The sequence below is a fragment of the Gastrolobium bilobum genome, unplaced genomic scaffold (genome assembly GCF_033153095.1).
Source record: "Gastrolobium bilobum isolate Gb01-03AN ecotype WA unplaced genomic scaffold, APGP_CSIRO_Gbil_v1 utg121, whole genome shotgun sequence".
In the NCBI taxonomy this organism is placed as follows: domain Eukaryota; kingdom Viridiplantae; phylum Streptophyta; class Magnoliopsida; order Fabales; family Fabaceae; genus Gastrolobium; species Gastrolobium bilobum.
Genome location: NW_026897483.1, coordinates 256724 through 276921, shown reverse-complemented (window position 1 = coordinate 276921; position 20198 = coordinate 256724). Strand labels below are relative to the sequence as shown.

Below are 20198 nucleotides of genomic sequence, written 5' to 3'. Positions count from 1 at the left end.
GCTATTCACGTTGTTATGGACATATCTCAATCACATATCCAATAGAAGATCACAATCTATCTCAATCTTATTACATCAACATAATCCAAGGAGGATCAAAGAATAAGATCCTTATCCCCTATAAATAAGGCAGCTATCATATCAATCAAGGGAGATCTAAAGCCCAAATCCATAAAGGTAAACCTTACAAATAAGAAGCTAAAGACTCCAAGTATATATTTTTGACCTATTTACTATTACTCTAACACTGTGCTGCATACACTCATGTCTTGGCTATACGCCTCTTGTCTGTGCGCAATGATTGGTATATTGGCTTTTAGCCAATAGGATATCTCTTTGATAGGTGTCTCTGAACTCATACCTTTACGGTATAGATCTACGGTTCATTAGGACCGAACACACATAATATACATAGCTGTAGAATGAAATTTAATTTGATTATGCATAAAAAAAAATAAAAATTGGTTAGGATTATATTGGGTTGAAGATTGTAAACTCCTCCTCCGAACTTTCTTACGCAGAAAAATGCTCTTTTTGAGTTAAAGTGCTCCACAATAAATATGGCATTGGGTAGGACTTTTGTTCCCTCTAGGGACAAAGATGTCTAGTTAAAAGACTAGTATGTTGATATTGTTGGAAGTATTCAAGTATGAGTTATAAAGAAGTACCACATCGACTAGACATATACCAAGTGATGACTATATAAGTGCAAAAAGACCCATAAACCTACAACCTTAAGGTTTTGGGTTAAAATGTGGTGTCAGATCACTTATTGTGGTTTATCGCTTGGTCCATGGATGTATCCCTTGCAATGGGTTTTGGGCTCCCCCATACCATTCCCAACTGTGGTATCAGAGCCAAAGGTTTGGCTGGGCTGGGTATTTAGAGATGGTGATGTTTCAAGGCTTCCGCAGAAGGCTAGTGTGACTCCAATACTTAAAGAAAAAAGACTTCCGCAGAAGTTGCCCTTAAGGGGATGTTGGAAGTATTCAAGTATGAGTTATAAAGAAGTACCACATCGACTAGACATAGACCAAGTGATGACTATATAAGTGCAAAAAGACCCATAAACCTACAACCTTAAGGTTTTGGGTTAAAATGTGGTGTCAGATCACTTATTGTGGTTTATCGCTTGGTCCATAGATGTATCCCTTGCAATGGGTTTTGGGCTCCCCCATACCATTCTTAACAGATATTGGATCTAGATGCTCTCTCAGATATCTATGAGTTAGATACCCTTGAGTTTAGGGTATCACTGAAAATAACATCGTTTGCCAAATGAATGGTATGTGTGCATATTAACAACATAACAGTAGATAGAGAAAAGATATTCATACCTTTAAGTTTTATTTTTTGGAAACTGATCCTAATTACCTCTTTGAGGCGAATCAGAACCCCCGGTATCCCCACGGGTTCGACTCTTTGAGTCGCCTATGGGACTAATCCAGAGTTCGGGTACGAGTCCAAAGATTACGATACTTATGCCACTCCCCAGATGGTGTTGGTGGGATTCGAACCGAGGTCCTCTCCCACTACTCAGTCCCCATGCTACCAACTGAGCAATCACACTTGGGTACCTTTAAGTTTTACTTCTTATTTATAAGATTTACCTTTGACAATGAAATTCTAAACCTTTGATGCCTCCTCTAAAAGCCAGTATCCAAGTTCATTGCTATAATATTAGATTAATATCTTGGATTGATACTTTCCTTTAATTATATTAGTTTCCTATTATTGTCTTTACGTGTGAAGCTTTTTATTTTTTAATTATAATTTTTTATTATAATTTTTGTTGTTTTTAGTTATTGCTTTTGGTCCCACGATGTATTTTAAGCGTGTGGGACTAATCAGTAATCACCATACAAGCATTTGATAGCGTACCCCTGCCCTGATTATAAAGTGACATTCAAATCTCTATAATTAAAATTTGCATAATAGCTAAAATTGCCAACTGAACTAGCTTGTTCTTAATAATTGCTGATGGCTGTATACTACTTTTGCTCATAAAGTTTATTATATTAGGTATAAATAATAATTTAACATCCCTGCCCTGTTCTCTTTTTCGGGTGAACAAGGCCTCCTATATGCATTAATGTTAAACATGATTGCACTATGACACACATAAGATTTTCCTCAAAACAACAGAATGTATTGTACCTTAACTTACCAATGAAGCTTGAAACTAGCTGCCTGCATAAGGGGATGTGCAAAGTAAGCTCCTAATGTTATGGTGATGATTGTAAAGTATGGCAATCGAATAAACTCCTTGTAGAAATCTTTAGGTAACCTTTGTCTGCCATCAATGATTGCTGCAAAAGGGATAATACTTGTTCTACCCTTAACTATCTCAAAATCTTTCCCATATCTTATGGCCAGACGCCTGTCTCCATTCCAAACACCAAAAAGATGATGTGCAATTAAGCCAATTGAAGCTGCAACAGTCACAGAATTTCCAATCCAAACTGTATGAGCAAGACACCACATAACCTGCCCAACCATCTTAAGAACAAAACAAATCCTTCATTCAGAGTGAGGCCAAGCGCAAGAAATATTGTGTGTGAAATGAAGTATCAAATGATGTCAACTTTTTAATTACTCCAATGCTTGCACCTCCAATGCAACCTTCTTCTTCTTTTTTTAATAGAAACTTTATGAAATGCCATTACTATTTGTCCAAGTTATCAAGATCACCAAAATCGTACAGATCCCAAATTCATCAGTGTCTCATAATTTTTATCTTCATATATGTAATTGTTAGGATTTATACCTGTGGATGCCTGGTTATTCTTATAATGCCAGTTTCCCATAGATGTAGTTTAGGCTTGTCAACTGCTGCAACCTCTAAAAGATTAAAGGTTGAAGGATACAGGAACAAGAAGGAGATGAAGTTAGAAAGCCACACAAATTCATGAACCCCAGAAACATTCTGGAGCTGCCAGAGTTGAAGTCCATCATATCTGTGATTAATAAAATACACCTGTATCATAAAGCCAAATATGGATCAGCAAGTTAGTATGAATCAACTTCCATTGTCATAATGAAAGGCTAGGGGTCCAAAACAAACAAAGCAATCACATCATTGTATAGGAGAAGAGATATAGGAATAAGTTATTGTAGAAATAGAATCAATTCTGCAGCTTAGGAAAAATGTGTAGGAACTCACAATGGTGGTGACAACCAAAGGTAGTGATATCCCTGCAAAAAGAACTCGGTAAGCTCTTTCTCCAATGAGTTTCTCACCGGTGTCACGGAAGCTGGCCAAGCCACTATGGACACTCGCAAATATGAGAATCAGGACTAATACTACCACCTGCAGAGAGCAACATGTCAAGTCAGTTATTAGAATCTTAAACATTGCAGCTTTCAAAATGGTAGTGATCATGGATCAAAAGACAAGTAGACAACTAAGAAACAAATATTACTTAAAGGAAAAACAATATCTGCATGCGAACTGTATTAGACGTTTTATAATGAACACCTTCAAGATGATCTCAACCCCCAGCGTTAAAAACCAAAGTTTATGCTTTACAATAAGACATGGCCCCAGGTTTTAGTTCAGCAGGTTACTGGAAAAATTGTTGGTGAAAGAGTGAACCTATGTGGTTTCCCCTTGACTATGATTAGTCTTGTCAAGCTTGTATTCAATAATTTAAGCAAAAATTACCATTTACCATTCTAAAATGTTCTAGATCTTTTGGGAAGTAACAGTCATGAGAAGTTCATTTCCTCTCACAAACACTACATGCTTTTTCTTTCTTCCATGGCATTTTTTTCAATTATCACCTTTACAACTTTTGTTGTGGATAAACAGAAATTACCAAACAACATATCCTGAAATATTAAACGCAAAGTTTTCAATAATTTAATTTCTGATGCGCCCCATTCTTTCAAGCCCCAAATTCTGTTCCGTGTTCCCTAGGTAGGTGGTTTTTGCAAATTTCTCTCGCTTCTTTTTTCCCCCTTCTTTTTCACAATTCCATTATTATGCAAGCTATTTCAGAACAGAATGAGCAGGTTATACAAAAAAATTATTAACCACCCTTCTTCACATATGCCTATAGTCCCCTGAAATTAATGCCTTTCTACGTTCATCCATGTCAAAGAAATACATAAAATGCATAAAAAAAACAACAAACTAGCGTTATTTATTTAATATAATTTCCATGAACACACGCTAACCCCATTCTCAACCTAACCACTCAACTCAACGCAATTTTTTTTTTTTTTTCATCAGTTTCAAATGCCAACCAGGTAAGATAAACAGTTTTAGAATCCACCCAATTTTTTCTGATGTAGAACAAACAGTGAAAAGAAAAAGAAAAAAAAAAAGAAAAGGAATCACCTCGTGACTATCTGAAATCCCTGAAACGGCATCAACAAAAGCCTTACCGAAGCCAGTTGAAGCATCAATCCAAGCCACGTTAAGACCAAACAGCACCACTCCCAAGATTGCAGTGAAGTAAACCCAGGAAGATATTTTCTGGTGTTGAAGATCAAACGCCGCAGAGTCCTCGCCCACCAAGCTGGAATCTCTGGTGTCAGCATCACCAGCAGAAGAAGCACGTGCAAAGAGTTTCGGAGAAAACAAGAGGAGTGGCTTTGAAGGGAACAAGGAGAAGCAGGGGCAACTCTGTTTTCGTTTGGAGAACGAAGAAGACGGCAGATAGAGGGGTCGTCGATGATCATGATAACGTGTTCTCTGGGAAGAACTGTGTTGGGGTACGGAAGAGATGGAGCTCGACAACACAAGCAGTGAAGCCATGTTCGGACTTTAGATTTCAGAGAGATGGAAAGTGAGTCCAAGAAATACACTTACCCAACTCATATAAATATATTTATGTAGTGTGTGTGCGCGTAGCAAGTGCTGAAGGAGAGCATCTGGAGAAGGTTATGCTTGGGGGTTGGAGTTTTGGACTATAATGGAATGGTGATGGAAACGTGTAAAAGGGAATAGTTTGTCCTGTTATGCGAATGACTGTGCTCATCATGTTTGTGTTGGGGCTACACGTGGAATCAACTATCAAAGACATATTCATAGGTTGCGATTCATTGTTTTTTTAGTTATTAAATTCTAATTATCTCTTTTGAAATGAACTATGCTTCATGTATTTTTATAAGTATCGATTCTTTCAGATTAAAAGATTAATTCAAAACTCTTAAATATTATGAGATTAATTCAAAATATAGAACGAGTCAATAATAAAAATATTTAAATTCTTTTTAAAGATGGCATGTGAGGTTTCAATTCATATATACAGAGGAAGAGACAATGTAAATAGATTATTACAACGGAGTCAAGAGTGGTCGTTGAGTCACCAGATAATTTTTACAGCTGTTTGATAACTAATGTAAAAAACTATAAATTTTGTAGTATTCATGAATACAATGGCTCAAAACTTATTATAGTGTCCTCTATATCTTTAGCATTATTTTGCATGCAATTAATTTGTGGGAAAATGAAGTATAGAAAAATACTTTTTTAATATGATTTTTTTACTTATTTATATATTAATTCTTATTTTAAATTATTAAAAAGTAAAAATAACAATTATATCATCATCAAATAAATCTTTATAAAACTTAATAAGTTTTAAATTAGTTGTTAATATTGATAGGTAATATGTGGTGGCGGCAAGTAGAGGGCAATTGGTTGAAGTGATACTGGTGGTTATGGGGGCTAGTGGCGATGGGTGGTGGTGACGACGTCGAGGATTACCGGTGACAATTGTGGTTACTAAATGATAGTTTTGATGACAATGATCGTTGAGGTGGCGATAGTTGCTAATGGTGGGTGATAGTGATGGCCAGTGGCAATGGTGGCAGCATCGACAATGAGTAGTAGAGTTGTCCGCGTCAACTGACTGATGGGAAAGGGTTGACCCTCACATACATCGTAAGAAAATAATAGCATAGAACTATATTTGGTATGGGAGGAATGTGACAATTGTTATCTTAATCTATTCATTCCTAATCTGAGTCCCCATTTGGAATAGTTTATCTTATTGCGGAAGGGATGAAATGAACTAACAAGATAAGTTTATTATAACTTCTTGTCTCACCAAACAATGAATAAGAGCGAGATATGATAATTATATCCTATTATAATGACCCTAATTGGTAAATCTTAATTAGAGATTTAATTTAAGGATTTAAATGCCATAATTAGATTCAGAGCGTGATTTCGAGTATTTTGACTGTAATTATGACTAGGTTATGAACAATGCGTTCTGCCGGATGATCTGCATTCTTGTGAATTAACCGGTAGAGTTAAAAAGAGTAAAATGATTTTAGAGACATAATTTGACAATTCTGACGCCAAATATGGGTTCAGAACGAAAAATTGTATAGTCTGGCACTTTCCGTGAAAATCTCGTGAATAGTATTTCTACCGGGTATTTTGTACTGCTGTTTAAGCAACCGGTAGAGTCCAGAAACAAATAATTGATGAAATAAGAATAAGAAAGTCCAATATATGCCAAGCAAGTCAAAATAGGCCCAAGAATGGTAAGTTTATAAGTTTTAAGCTTCGTAAGCAAAATATGTACAGTTAGTGATTCACAGTGCATTTCGTCAAAAACGGTGTAGAAACCATACTGTGAATTAGGAATACTGTTCCTTAAGAAATAAAAATTAATGTAAATGACTTTACAAAAAAAAAATATGTCCGCAGCTTTAAGTTAGTTCCGGGTCAGTTTAAGTGAAAATACGCGATAGAAAAACAACCAGTTGGAAAGCCACATGTGCTTAAAAGACCATGTCCCTTAAAAAGTCACTATTCACATCAGCTTCTCTCTCTTCTCTTCCCTAAAAAACCTGAGCTGCTCATGGAGAAAAGGGAGGTTAGGGTTTGATATTGTTTCCTTTGATTCTCTTTCAATCTTCAACCAAATCACAAAGTTCACTACATGAAATTGATAGTAAACCACCTAATGAATCCATTCCAACCATCAATTTGAGCTATAGTTGCTTGTGTGAGGAGTTCTTCCTTCCCCCATTTTCGTGTCACTATTCATCAAAGAGGAGAAATTGCATTTTTGAAGGAGCTTTGCTTGTAGTTGGTTCTCTAGGCTTTATACAAGTGGTGGGAGGTAATAAACCTCTATTTCCATGATTTTATTTTGATGAATTAAGTTATGATAATTATGAGCATGTGTTGGGTGGGAAATAATTGATTTTAGAATTTGAAATGGATGATGGTTTGTTGTTGTTTAAGAAATTATAGTGTAAAGTAAGCATCAACATGTAATTAAAAGTTGAAAAGCCCTATTGCACCTTCTCCCTAGGTTCCGGCCATGAAGGGTTAAATAGGGTTCATTGTGCAAAATTTTACTCTATGTATTGGGATGGTGTGATGTGTTGGATAAAGCATAAACTTGGTGAATTAGTGAGAAGGCCAAAGTGGAAAAAAATCCTATGTGTTATGTCCCTATATTTTGGCCATAGTGTGTTTGTGAAGGACTTGATGCTCCAAAATTTTATTGGAACCTTTTGGATACATATATGTATGTTTAAGTTGCTAATTAAGTGAAGAAAATGAGAGGAAAAAGAAAAAAACACTTTGCCTACTCCTTTGGAGAGTTCGACCTATAGGGTGGTTTATGGATAAAATTAGTTGCATGTTATTTAATAAAATGCATAATTTTCCAATGTATGTAATGGATGAGTTTAAGAAAGAATATGACTCAAAAATTGTTGAAAAAAGGCTCGTTCTCCCTTTGGGTACCCACAACCTTAAGAAGAATAAGGGCATGAATTATGTTGAAAATTCTCAAGTGGATACTTAGTTAACTTAGGGAATGTTAACGATTATGAAATGGTAAAATTAAAGGAAAAGACAAAGTAGTGGTCGTGACTTGTGAATTGGCATAAGATTGGCATAATGTGAGGAAACGAAAATGAACAATAAGATGTATGCCTTGTGTAAATTTCACGGCAATTGTAACATTTTATTGATTGTTGTTTTGAATCCTTCTCTAGGTGTGCCTAGGGATTGAGAGGGTTTGAACTTCCATTGGAGCTATATAAGTAACTTGCGTGACAAGTAAGCGGATTAGAAAAGCTTCAAGAGGTAAGTTCTATGCTTAAGGAGTCTTTTCCTGCTTGAGTGCTCCACCATGGTTAGTGAACTATGGTTGGATTGTATGACTATTGTTTTGATACTTTGTATAGATGCATTCATATAGAGTTATTTGATAACATGAGATGACTGCTTCTGATATGATTTCTGTATTGATGTGTGGTACACTGATGTCTTCTTGGGGTTTTCCCTGAGATTGATGATGTACACCTCTGACATGTTCTGGTTCCGCTTAGGGTCCTTCCTTGGGAACACGTGCGTTGATTTTCCATGGGATTGACGGCGCACGCCTCTGATATAATATGGATATATGTTTTGTTCTGTTATGATATCTGTTATATGTGCATTGTATACTCTGTATCTGACTTTCATGCAGGAGTGAGTCAGGGGTATGGAGAATTCTCGATAAACCTGGAGCTTATTGAGATTTGTTATCTCACCCCTCTTTGGGGACATATTTTTAGGTGCCCAGATTCTCGGTGAGTCCTCACTAGGCAGGGACGCGACCCGTGGTTGAGGCGTTGGGACAGATCAGTTTTTGAGTAGTTGTAGGCTACTAACCTTTTGGAGTGCATTTATGTTATTTAGTATTTTCCGCATTTGATGGATCATGATGTTGGATCCTTTATTTTGTATATGGCCTGTATATGTTTTGTACATGTCTGTCAGTTTGATGCATGTACATTTGTGTATTCAGGCATGTTGATATGACTATGTAGTACTCAGTTATGTTTACGTATTGGATTGCATGCTGTTAGACTAGTGGCACGAAGCCAAGCTATGTATGCGCCCATGGATGAGCATATGACTATATTTGGTTGTGTGGTACTTCTGAATTAATATGCTGTATAAACTGTCTATCAGGAACTCTTGAGAGTGAGATTGGAAAATCCCCGTTGTCCGATTTACAGAGGTTACTCTGTCCGATTTTTGTTTTTGCCGAATAAGAATTAAACTAGAAAAAGAAAAAGTTAGCCCGTATTTTCGTAAGTTAAGTCTTCCGCGGTTTCTGTTTGTATCATATGCATGTTAATCGAACCGGCTCGAGACGAGGATGTTACCCCTATCATCTCTATCCTAATCTTCAAACACGCCCTTAATGAATTTGACATTAATTTATAGACTTAGAACATTTACTATTGTCAAGTGGCAAAATCGGTTGGTCCACCCCGGCCCGTAAAAATTGAGGCGAGACGGATTAGCCCGCCATTAAATATGAGTTGAAAAATTAACCCACTCCGTTTTATTGTGGGTCAACCCACCAACCAGCCAATTAAAAAAAAATAATTAAAATTCAAAAATAAATTATATTTTATGAATTTTTCTAATATTATTTTATTTTGTTTCACATTTTTCTTAATTTTTTTCAATCTCAATCTCAAATGTATACTAATATTCAGTTAAACATTCTTTAGGAACTCATTTGTCTTCGTATATAGATAACATTTACCATAAATAAAATTTTTATTCTTTATTTTTCTAGGGAGTACTAAGATAAAAAGAATTGGATATCACAAAAATTTAATGACAAATGAAATATTACTTAATTGTAAAAAAAAAAAATTATAACCCGACGGGTTAAATCTGTTTTGACCTACTTTTAGGCTGAGCGGGTTAAAGTTGGTTGATGGATTAAAAATCTCAACCCACCCCATTTTTTGGAGAGTTGATTCGGGTAAACCCATATTGCCACCTCTAATTGTCATATTACACAATGTAAATGATGTTGTTGTAGTTCAATTATTAGATCCCACTAATACCCATATTTCATTAATTAATGTAAGATAAAATGATAATCCAATCCTTACATCGCATTAAGTGTTCAACATCTAAACCGCCTAAAATCTTCATCCCATTTCCAAACAAGGTATGGCAATACCAATCACCAGGTCCAGCTTGTTAGATTCATCATATCCATTACACCACCTATATAATATAATGCAGTTGAACTCTAAGAAATAAATGTTGTGTTTCCCACCTTGTTTAGTTCGATGATAAGAAAGCCAAATTATCTAACAGTTTATTTAGTTTTTGAAAAATTACTGTAGGACTTAATTTGTGATAAATTATAATGAAGAGAATGCAACACAATTGTCATGAAATCGTAAAGATCGAATATACAAGATAAAATATTATATTTCATGTAATGGTTGGATGCAGTGGCGGAGCCAGCCTCCAACCGGAGCTCGGGCCAAAAAATTACATGTGTATTTATTTTTCTACTTGAGCAAGAAGCATGAAAAAGAATTATAATTTTATTAAATATTTTTAAATTTTATTGAATATATTTTAGGGAAAACTTCAAAAATAAAATCCTATTAGTTTTTTTAATTATCACTTACCCCTCACAAATTTTTTGAATCATTTCCATCCTTATTTAGATTTTTTTTATCACTTACCCTCTGACTTAAAGTTTTTTTTATCATTTACCCCCCTAAGTTAGGGGGTAAATGATAAAAACACTTTAAATTAGGGGGATAAATGATTCAAAATTTTGGAGAGAGGGTAAATGATTATGAAAAAAGTTATAAGGGTTTTTTTTTAAGTTTCTCCTATATTTTAATTTTTTTTATATAAATGGAAATGGAACACATATGTAACACCCCAAATTTTAAAAATTTATAATAGCATAAATAAATTCAATAATTTTATAAATAACAGCGGAAGTTCAAAATAATCAAATTTGGGATGTGTTACCGCTGCACTTGTATAGGGACAAATGCAAGGCTATCTCTATTACATTCAAATAAAACCAAAGACTAAAGTTTAAATAAAGGAAATATGTCTTATGCATTTATTTAAATCTCATAAAATTTCTAAACTTAGAAACTAGCTAGAAATATCCGAGTCGTGATCCTCACTACCCACAGCTAGCCCCATCCTTTGCAACATGCTTTACTGAAAATCTGCTCCCCCGCAGCCGCAGGATTATTGCAGTCAAACAAACACAAAAGTCAGCAAAGCTGGTAATCCCAATCAAAATACGATTAATGTAATTAATAACAAATTAAATCAAATATCAAAGAGTGTTCAAATCAATTCCACATTAATCAAATCAAATATCAATATAATAATCAAAATTCCATTATATAATATTTATCTTTATTAAGTTCATTTGATGTAATTGGTAATTATCAACTAACATATTTAGCACAACATTAGTCATAATATGATAATATTCACAACTCAATGACATTCTTCATAATCAAATCAAATAACAAATTTCATTATTAATAATGTTTAAGTTCATTATATTTAGTGGGAAGAGAACCATGGGAGACCCGGAAAACCCTGTCAGTCTACCCCGTGACCCGAGAAATAACCACTGTTACCAGCCACGTATAATCAAAATTGGCCATAATCAATTCACATCTTCCTAGTGTGCACACCTCTTCCCAAAGTTGCTACTAGTACCCGGGAAAAAACTACTATTACTAGGTACCACTTTGCGAAGAACGGAAACATCATTGTCACATCAAATAATTATCAAAGGCATAAAGCCCAAAGGTTGTGTTCATCACTTTGGGAGGTATCATCCCAAAAGCTATCCTCCCACTATTATTTATTACAATCACACACAATCAATTCAATCTTGTCACGATTCTCATAATTGTCAAATAATTTTCATGTTTTCCACATCAATTTAATCAAGAGTATAATTTCCAAATTCAATCTTTTAATAATATCATAATTTCCAAATCTGTTATCTAACAATATCATAATTTTCAAATCCATTATCCAATAATATCATAATTTTCATATTTAACATCTACCAGAGCAAAACCCAAATCCAATCATCATATCATAATTTTCCAAATCAAAATTCAAAGGGTAAAACCCAAATCCAATCATCATATCATAATTTTTCCAAATCATAATTCAAATATTCACATCTATTAGAGTAAAGCCAAAATCTAATAATTAATCCAATTAATTTCTAGAGGTTAAAATAATTTAATTTAAATACCTTAAGGGTTACATATAATATATGAAAACATCCTAAAATTTCCTAAGGATTGAGATTACATATATCAAACATATAACTACCTGAATAATAGGACACCCAATAAAATTTTATACACAACAAATCCTCAACCACCTAGAGATTAGGATTACATATATCAAAATTCATATCAATATAACATATGACTCTCTAGGGATTAGGATTACCTGGTCTCCTTGTTTGGTGACTTCTACAATTTGGGGAAGAGAAGCGGTTGGTAACCAAAGAAAGATAATAATAAAAATAAAATTTGAAGTGAGGAGAGAGAGAGTGTAAAGGAGAAAAAGAGTAGTGAAGAATTATTGAGGATTCAGAGTGAATTGGTTTGGTTAGGTTAGGCCTCTATTTATAGTTAAAGTTTTGGGCTCAGATATGGGTCTTGTGCAATTATTTCCTTATTCCTTACTGATGTATCTGGCTCAGATATTGGCTTCATACACTATTTTCTTATTAATTTCTTATGGCTCAGATTACAGCTAACTTATTTGCTAACTCAAGGCTGTTGACTCATCATATCTAATCAAATTACTAATCAACATTACCAATCAAACATTACCAATCAATCATTACCAATAGAACATTATTAATCAATCATTATCAATCAAACATTATCAATCAAACATTAATGCTTAAATCATCAATATATATATATATATATATATATATATATACATATTAATATTAATTAATTACAATTTATCATCAATATATATATATATATATATATATATATATACATATTAATATTAATTTATTATAAATAATCTAGAGTATTACAAAGTATCAAAATTATTTTCCAATAGCACTCATATGACACAAAATAATTTTATCAATTAATATTATACTTTGTTATCTATCACCATAAGATTTATATATATATTATTACTACTAATTTATAGTTTATTATTATTATTATTATTATTATTTTATTAATAAAAATAGGGGGTATTATAACATAACTTAATACAACTTACCCAAATCTCTCACTAAATATTTTTTTTTTATAGGGCCAAATTATAAATTTTAGCCCGGGCCAGATTATAATTTTAGACTGGGCCAAATTATAATTAATTATATAATTATACATGATAAGTACAATTTGTTAAAATTTAGCCCGGGCCGAGGCCACACCCAAGTACAACGTGGCTCCGCCACTGGTTGGATGAGATGAATCCTGGTCATGCATTGGATTAAAGAAAATTTAAAATTTTTATTTTTAATCCAAATAGATTTTTAAGATTTGAATTTTTATTTGAAAAAGAAAAAGTTAATTTGAGATTAATTTTCTTTTTCAAATATTTGATTTTATCCATTTTTGAAAAGTTAATTTGAAGATTTTTATTTTATTTCTAAAAGAATATTTTGAAAAGTTTTCTTAAAAATCATAATAATCTTTAGATTTTTTCTTACGATTTAATTTTGAGAAAAAGTCTATAAATATGAGTTTTTCTCCATGTTGGTAGTGAGTTTTGAAGAGAAAAAGGTTTTGGTGAACTTTCAAGAGAAAAGAGCATGTTGAGCATATTATGAGTATTTCTTTTTAAGGCGCAATCAAACTAATTTGATAATAAGGTATGAGCGAATTTATTGAGTTAAGGTAATTAATTTTAATTGAATTTTTTTATTGAAAAAGGTCGTGACTTAGTCTTTGTTCAAAATAACTATTTTATCGCAGTTGTGTTTTTAAATTAATTTTTTTTCAATAAACTCAATTCTCCTCTTCTTGAGTTCATCTATGCACTTAGAACTCACTCGTTGCATCCGACACTTATCTCTTAAAGAGGTACCAATTCTTCGTATCAACATCGTTAATCTGATACATAAAGTAACCGTCAACCTCGTTACTGTTAGATACATGAACTGATCATCACACCTTAAAAGAGATGCATAAGAACATTCTAGGTTTCAATATCTTTGTTAAATGACCTTCTCCACCATCAGTGGTTCCCTACCATATATATTCTAACCGTTTTTTGGTTACCATTTCATTTCCAGGTCCAAATTACCTGTGTGCTACTGTTGTTTTCTCTCAATTCAACTTTGAGCCATTCCATACATAAACACACACCTCTAAAGTTGTAACCTGTGAGGCTCAAATCCATTGGTAAGGGATATAGAAAACTATCATCCCAAGTTTAGAGAAGAGAGCTCTAAATTTGGCAGAAGTGGGAAGAGTTTTCAACCAAGTTACACACATTTGAAGGTTGACAATGTCTGCAGCTGTGGGATCTGTTTCAGCAAACAAGGATGTTCCTTTTAATGCTCAAATAGAAGAAGAGCTCAAAAACAAGGGAACCAACAAGGTTCATGGGGAACCAGACCAGCTCCCTCATAGTGATGGTGCCAACTACCATGATACTGAAGAAACTGAGCCAGAGGAAGAGGAAGACTCCAAGTTGGAATTGGATCTTGGCCCTCAGTATTCCCTCAAGGAACATCTTGAGAAAGATAAAGTAAGATTCTTTTTTCAAATGGTTCTTCATTGCTCTGATTTTCCAATTGTTCTTTGATGAAAGCTATTCAATAATCTTCTTTTGTATTTTAAAGGATGATGAAAGTTTGAGAAAATGGAAGGAGCAACTTCTAGCAAGTGTTGATATGTCTGCTGTTGGAGGTACTTAGCTTCCCTTCCAGTTTCTTCATTCTGGGACAATTATATAATAAATGATTATTTCACTGGGAATAATATAACATTAACTTGATTGGAACAGTGTATCTGTATTGAAAACTCTTGTTGAAAATGGTCCTCTTCTTCCAGTTTAATTGACTTTGTTTATTTGAAGCAGTACTGCATGTGCCATCATCTTTTTCCTTTTACAAGAGAACCCATTTTTCTTTCAAGCAATAAATGAAACTTAACATTTTCTAGCCTGCTTTTTCCCCCCACAGCTTTTTGGACATTTATAATAAACTAACCCTCTTGAATCACCTTGTTTTGGAGATGTAAATTTTCAATGAAACTGTTGGTCCCTACTCCCTTGTAAACAAAAGCCTAGCATTATTTTACATATTGTTTTAGCATATCTGTGTTATTAACTTTCATTATTAGCTTTTGGGAGTCCTGAAAAATCTGGAATCCCTTGTGTTGAAATCCAGAGAACAAAGAGCCAGAAGTGAAGATAGTGAGCCTCACCCTTATATCACCAGGCAGGCCAGACTTCATCCTACCAATTCCATTTGCTACAGATTCTAAGAAGAGTATCTTCACCCTTAAGGAAGGAAGCCAATACCGCTTGAAATTCTCCTTCACTGTCTCCAACAACATCGTCTCTGGCCTCAAATACACCAATGTTGTTTGGAAAACTGGAATTAGAGGTTAGACATAAACCTCTCTTTGTGTTTATTATATTAATTATAACAGCCATATTATGAATTGTCTCAGTTACATGGCTTTCATGAATTTATTGAAATAGTGGACAACACGAAAAAAATGCTGGGAACTTATAGCCCACAGCAGGAACCATATACATATGAATTGGAAGAAGAAACTACCCCTTCAGGCTTGTTTGCTAGGGGAACCTATTCAGCAAGAACCAAGGTAAGAAAATAAAATTACACAGAGATAGTTGATTCACTATTAGTTGTTATTCTTGTTTCTTTTACTTTATTTTATTTTTTGAGTTGGAAGAATTAAATAAATTTTCTTGCTTCAGTTTGTAGATGATGATCGCAAATGCTACTTGGATGCTAGTTACCACTTTGAAATTCAGAAGAATTGGCCTACACCCCACTGAGATTGAATCTTTAGTAAATTATTGGTGGATTTTTTCTCTTCTGTCATCTTGTGTCTTTCTGGGACAGATTGAAATCCAACTTTTTGTTTATTAAATCCAGTTATCGCAATTTTGCACATGCATGCAACAAGATTGTGTTGCCACCTTTTTGCTATATTGTATGGTTATTTTTTAGTTTTTTTAGTTTTTTTTTTTTTCATTCTAATAAGTAGAATTCACATAAAAGGAAATGCTCGGGACAATGGTACTCATTCCACCTAAGATGCCTCAAGGAGTTAATCGTAAATATATGTTTAAGAGTGTGAGGCATCAAGAGATGGAGTGGAAATGGGACCCATTTGGATAAAGAAATAAAAATCAACAAATATCCTCAACTACTGCTTGTGCTTTCTGAAGCAAATGGCCAAAAGGTCCATCAACTCTTTGGTGGTCCAAAAGTTTTTCTCATATGATGACCACATGCTGTATGCTAACTAACGGTTGAATTCAGAAAAACAAAAACAAAAAGCAGAATGTCCATTGAAATAATTCATCATGAAGATTAAAGACATGAACCAAAATTTTATTACAATGTAAATTATCATTTATAACATTTTGAAAGTGCCTTTGGGATTAAGTTTGATTTTATTAAACCTCTTAAAACAATTTGTCAAGCTCGGAATTGTACAAATTACATATGTCTTTAGTATAACTCTTGTTTAAAACCTATATTCTAACTCTACTCTCGTATAACATTCAAGTAGTTTTTATAATATTTTGTTTTCACGAAATCTAACTCCAGAACTAAATTAACCCAAAAAACATATCTGACTCCAAAGAGATATGTACCCCTCTGTTCTGAAATCAATTACTGCGCACATGGCATTTTATTGCCATGGTTTAGATTAGGACCTACTGTTATTTCATTGTGCTCGAGTTATTGTTCTTTAATATTTCAACAAATAATCTGACTTCTGTTAAAAAAAACTGCAAAGTGCAAACAGCCACCTTACCTTTTTTTTTTTTTTTTTTAACCGTTTTCACTTGTTTATGTTTATCTGTTTCTGGTAGATCACAACTTGGTCAATGGTCATTAGGGTACAAAGAACCATTCTCAGCGAAAACAACTACCAAATAACAATAGCAGTGGCTTAATAGAATTATGAAAGTTTGACTATTTTATCGTCAATTGAGTGCTGAAGGTCCCAAAAAGAAAGAGAACCGGTGTTTCCAGTCCCTTTTTTCGCTCATTCCCTATATAATATTCTTGTTAGGCATCAAATATTTGACCCAAGGCAATTAAAGGCATCCCGTCTAGCTTACTTCTTTTCCAAGTAAAGTAGCATCATTACTATAATAATGATCGAAACAATTGGAAACAACCCATGCATGAATTGCAGTTGGCAATTTATCAATATAGGGAATATTAGGAATAATTCCTAGGCATCTATTAGAATCACAACTTTACGTAAAACTGCACAATTATATCCAACTATGGAAAAAGTTTATGATGGTCAATTAGGGGCACGTGAAGCCACGTGCAATTGTATATAGTTGTGTATGGAGCATCACTAGGATTAGTCATCATATACTTCGATTCTTACTTTTTTTTCCTTCTATTTTTTTAAAAAATAAAAATTACATAATCAAAAACTAGCAGATAAGATATAATTAATAAGAGCCTGAAATCAAGGTTATATTTCAGTAAAGCATGTAATTGATACGGTCATCATTTCCTTCTTTTCACTGTATCATCTACCTCCTTAAATTGATTGCTAACGCATTGATTTTCAGTAGCAAATATCAAGTTAAGGATACGCAGAAACTGTCCTATCCATACAGACATAGTATTCTTGTACCCACAAACCCATAGTTACATGAAGTTGGTTTGACTTACATAGCAAGGTGCGGGTATAAATAGACCAAATCAATTATCTATGTTTTTCGTCTGGTGCAAGTACATGCAAACTTTTCTCAGTTGATTAAAGGAAAATCCAAGTTACCCATACATATAATATATATGGCATCAATTTACATCAATTTAAGAATAAAATCTCTTACACTTCTTATTAACTTATGATTCTTCATGCATCTAATGGTTCGAGTAAACTCTGTCATCTCTAATAAATTATAATTATTACCACAAGTAGAATTAACGGTTAATAATAAACATAAGAGTTTTTATTCTTACATTGATACTATTGGATTTATTTGGATTGGATCAGTTTTCATCAATCAAATCAAAAACCAATCCAATCCAATTAAAATATACCTTTTTTTTTTTTAATTTTTTGATTATCAATTTTTCGGTTCAGTTGACGTGATTTGAATCGGTTGATGAACACCCGTAATTGATAGACACACCCACACAGATATATACATACAATGACAGCAGGATCAATTTATATTGGTTTCAGTATTATACTCAATTTTAATCATTGATTCTACTTATGTGAATCCTTAGATACAAGCGAGATCAATGGCTAAGATTGAGTGTAAAACTTCTTATTCTTACATTGATATAATTTGATCATGCCAAACATATATATATATATATATATATATATATATATATATATATATATATGGTAAAATCATTTCTACAGTCATTTTACGTACAGCAGTGGCAGGTGTATGATTATGATTTCCTACATTTAATGTTTTTCCCTTTTGTCAAGTTGCTTGAGATAACTTTATCTCTCACTACTAAATCATAACCGTACAAAGATGGATCAATGGTGATAAAGGAAGAGAGAAAAATGGAATAACCATTCAAAATTGAATCAATCAATATAAGGAAATAAATAAATAAAATGATGTAATTTTTGAGTTGACGAAGATAAATATATCTCAAGTTGCTTGAGAAATATTTACTTTGATATATATATATATATATATATATATATATATATATATATATATATAAGGACAGGATCCTTTGATACCAAATCCTAATTGTTGATTGGCGTAAATCAACGCTTAAGATTTGATGTCAAATCTTTTAATTTGACACTGGTGTCAAATGATCATATCCCATATAAGGCCAGGATCCTTTGACACTGGTGTTAAACTTTGAAATTTGACACCAAATCCTAACCGTTTTCCAATAAATGATAATTGTTGATTGGCGAAAATTAACTATTAGAATTTGGTGTCAAATTTTAAAATTTGACACCAAATCTCAACCTTTAATTTCTGCCAATCAACGGTGATCATTTATTTGGAATTAATATTAATTACTAAGTTTGATTCACAATAAATGATAACTGTTGATTGGCGAAAATCAAAGATTGAGATTTGGTGTCAAATTTCAAATTTTGACGCCGGTGTCAATGGATCCTATCCCATATATATATATATATATATATATATATATATATATATATATATATATATATATATATATATATATATATATATATATATATAGGATCCATTGACACCGGCGTCAAAATTTAAAATTTGAAATTTGACACCAAATCCTAACCGTTGATTTTCGCCAATCAACGGTTATCATTTATTGGCAATTAATGATTAATTAATAAGTGTAATTCCCAATAAATGATAACCGTTGATTGGCGGAAATCAACGGTTAGGATTCGGTGTCAAATTTCAAAGTTTGACACCGAAGGATCCTGCCCATATATGGGGTATGATCATTTGACACTGATGTCAGATTTTAAGTTTGACACATCATTTGAAAGCCGTTAGATCAAAAATATCAAATGGTGTTACATGCTTACAAATCAGAGTCGTTGATATTTTTTGATCTAACGGCTCTCAGATGAGGTGTCAAACTTAAAATTTGACACCGGTGTCAAACTTAAAATTTGACACCGGTGTCAAATGATCCTACCCCATATATATATATATATATATATATATATATATATAGGAGCAGAATCAACTTACACCAGTGTAAGAGTAATAAGTCTTAACCCAATGGGTGCAGCTCAGTTGGTAACTTGGCGCTGAGTTAGTGGGGTTGGATATGTGTTCGATTCCCGCTGAATGCATTCTTGGGGAGGGGGCTGAACCTTTAGCCATCACTGTTCCCCCGCACTCCGGATTAGTCCCATAGCCGGCTCAAAGAGTCGAAGCTCGTGGGGATACCGGAGGGAGCCAACTCGTCTCAAAGAGATAATTAGGGTTGGGTAACTCCAAAAAAAAAGAGTAATAAGTCTTACACAAAATCTTAATTGTTGATTTTCGAATATCTAACAGTTGTAATTTATTAATAATTAATAATTATTAAATTACAACTGTTACATACACTAATATATATATGGGGAAAAAATTTCTGCAGTTAATGCATATAAGTTATCTGCATTTATTCTCAAAACGAAGTCGTTTTGGTATTGAAATCTTAAAAAATTATAAATATAAAAACTATTATAACCTTGAA

General features: G+C 33.2%; 2 protein-coding genes across 2 annotated transcripts; one reads left to right on the top strand and one right to left on the bottom strand.

Moving 5' to 3' along the window:
• Window positions 1-1948: 1948 nt before the first annotated feature.
• On the bottom strand, window positions 1949-4907 carry LOC133307289 (15-cis-zeta-carotene isomerase, chloroplastic-like). Its single transcript, XM_061507777.1, has 4 exons — window positions 4343-4907; window positions 3164-3310; window positions 2768-2977; window positions 1949-2499 (listed from the first exon to the last, which is right to left on the bottom strand). Exons 1-4 carry the CDS (start codon window positions 4760-4762, stop codon window positions 2164-2166), a joined length of 1113 nt encoding a protein of 370 aa, XP_061363761.1. The 5' UTR covers window positions 4763-4907; the 3' UTR covers window positions 1949-2163.
• A 9383-nt stretch (window positions 4908-14290) lies between these two features.
• On the top strand, window positions 14291-15814 carry LOC133307299 (rho GDP-dissociation inhibitor 1-like). Its single transcript, XM_061507787.1, has 5 exons — window positions 14291-14533; window positions 14628-14694; window positions 15177-15395; window positions 15494-15618; window positions 15734-15814. Exons 1-5 carry the CDS (start codon window positions 14291-14293, stop codon window positions 15812-15814), a joined length of 735 nt encoding a protein of 244 aa, XP_061363771.1.
• Window positions 15815-20198: the final 4384 nt, after the last annotated feature.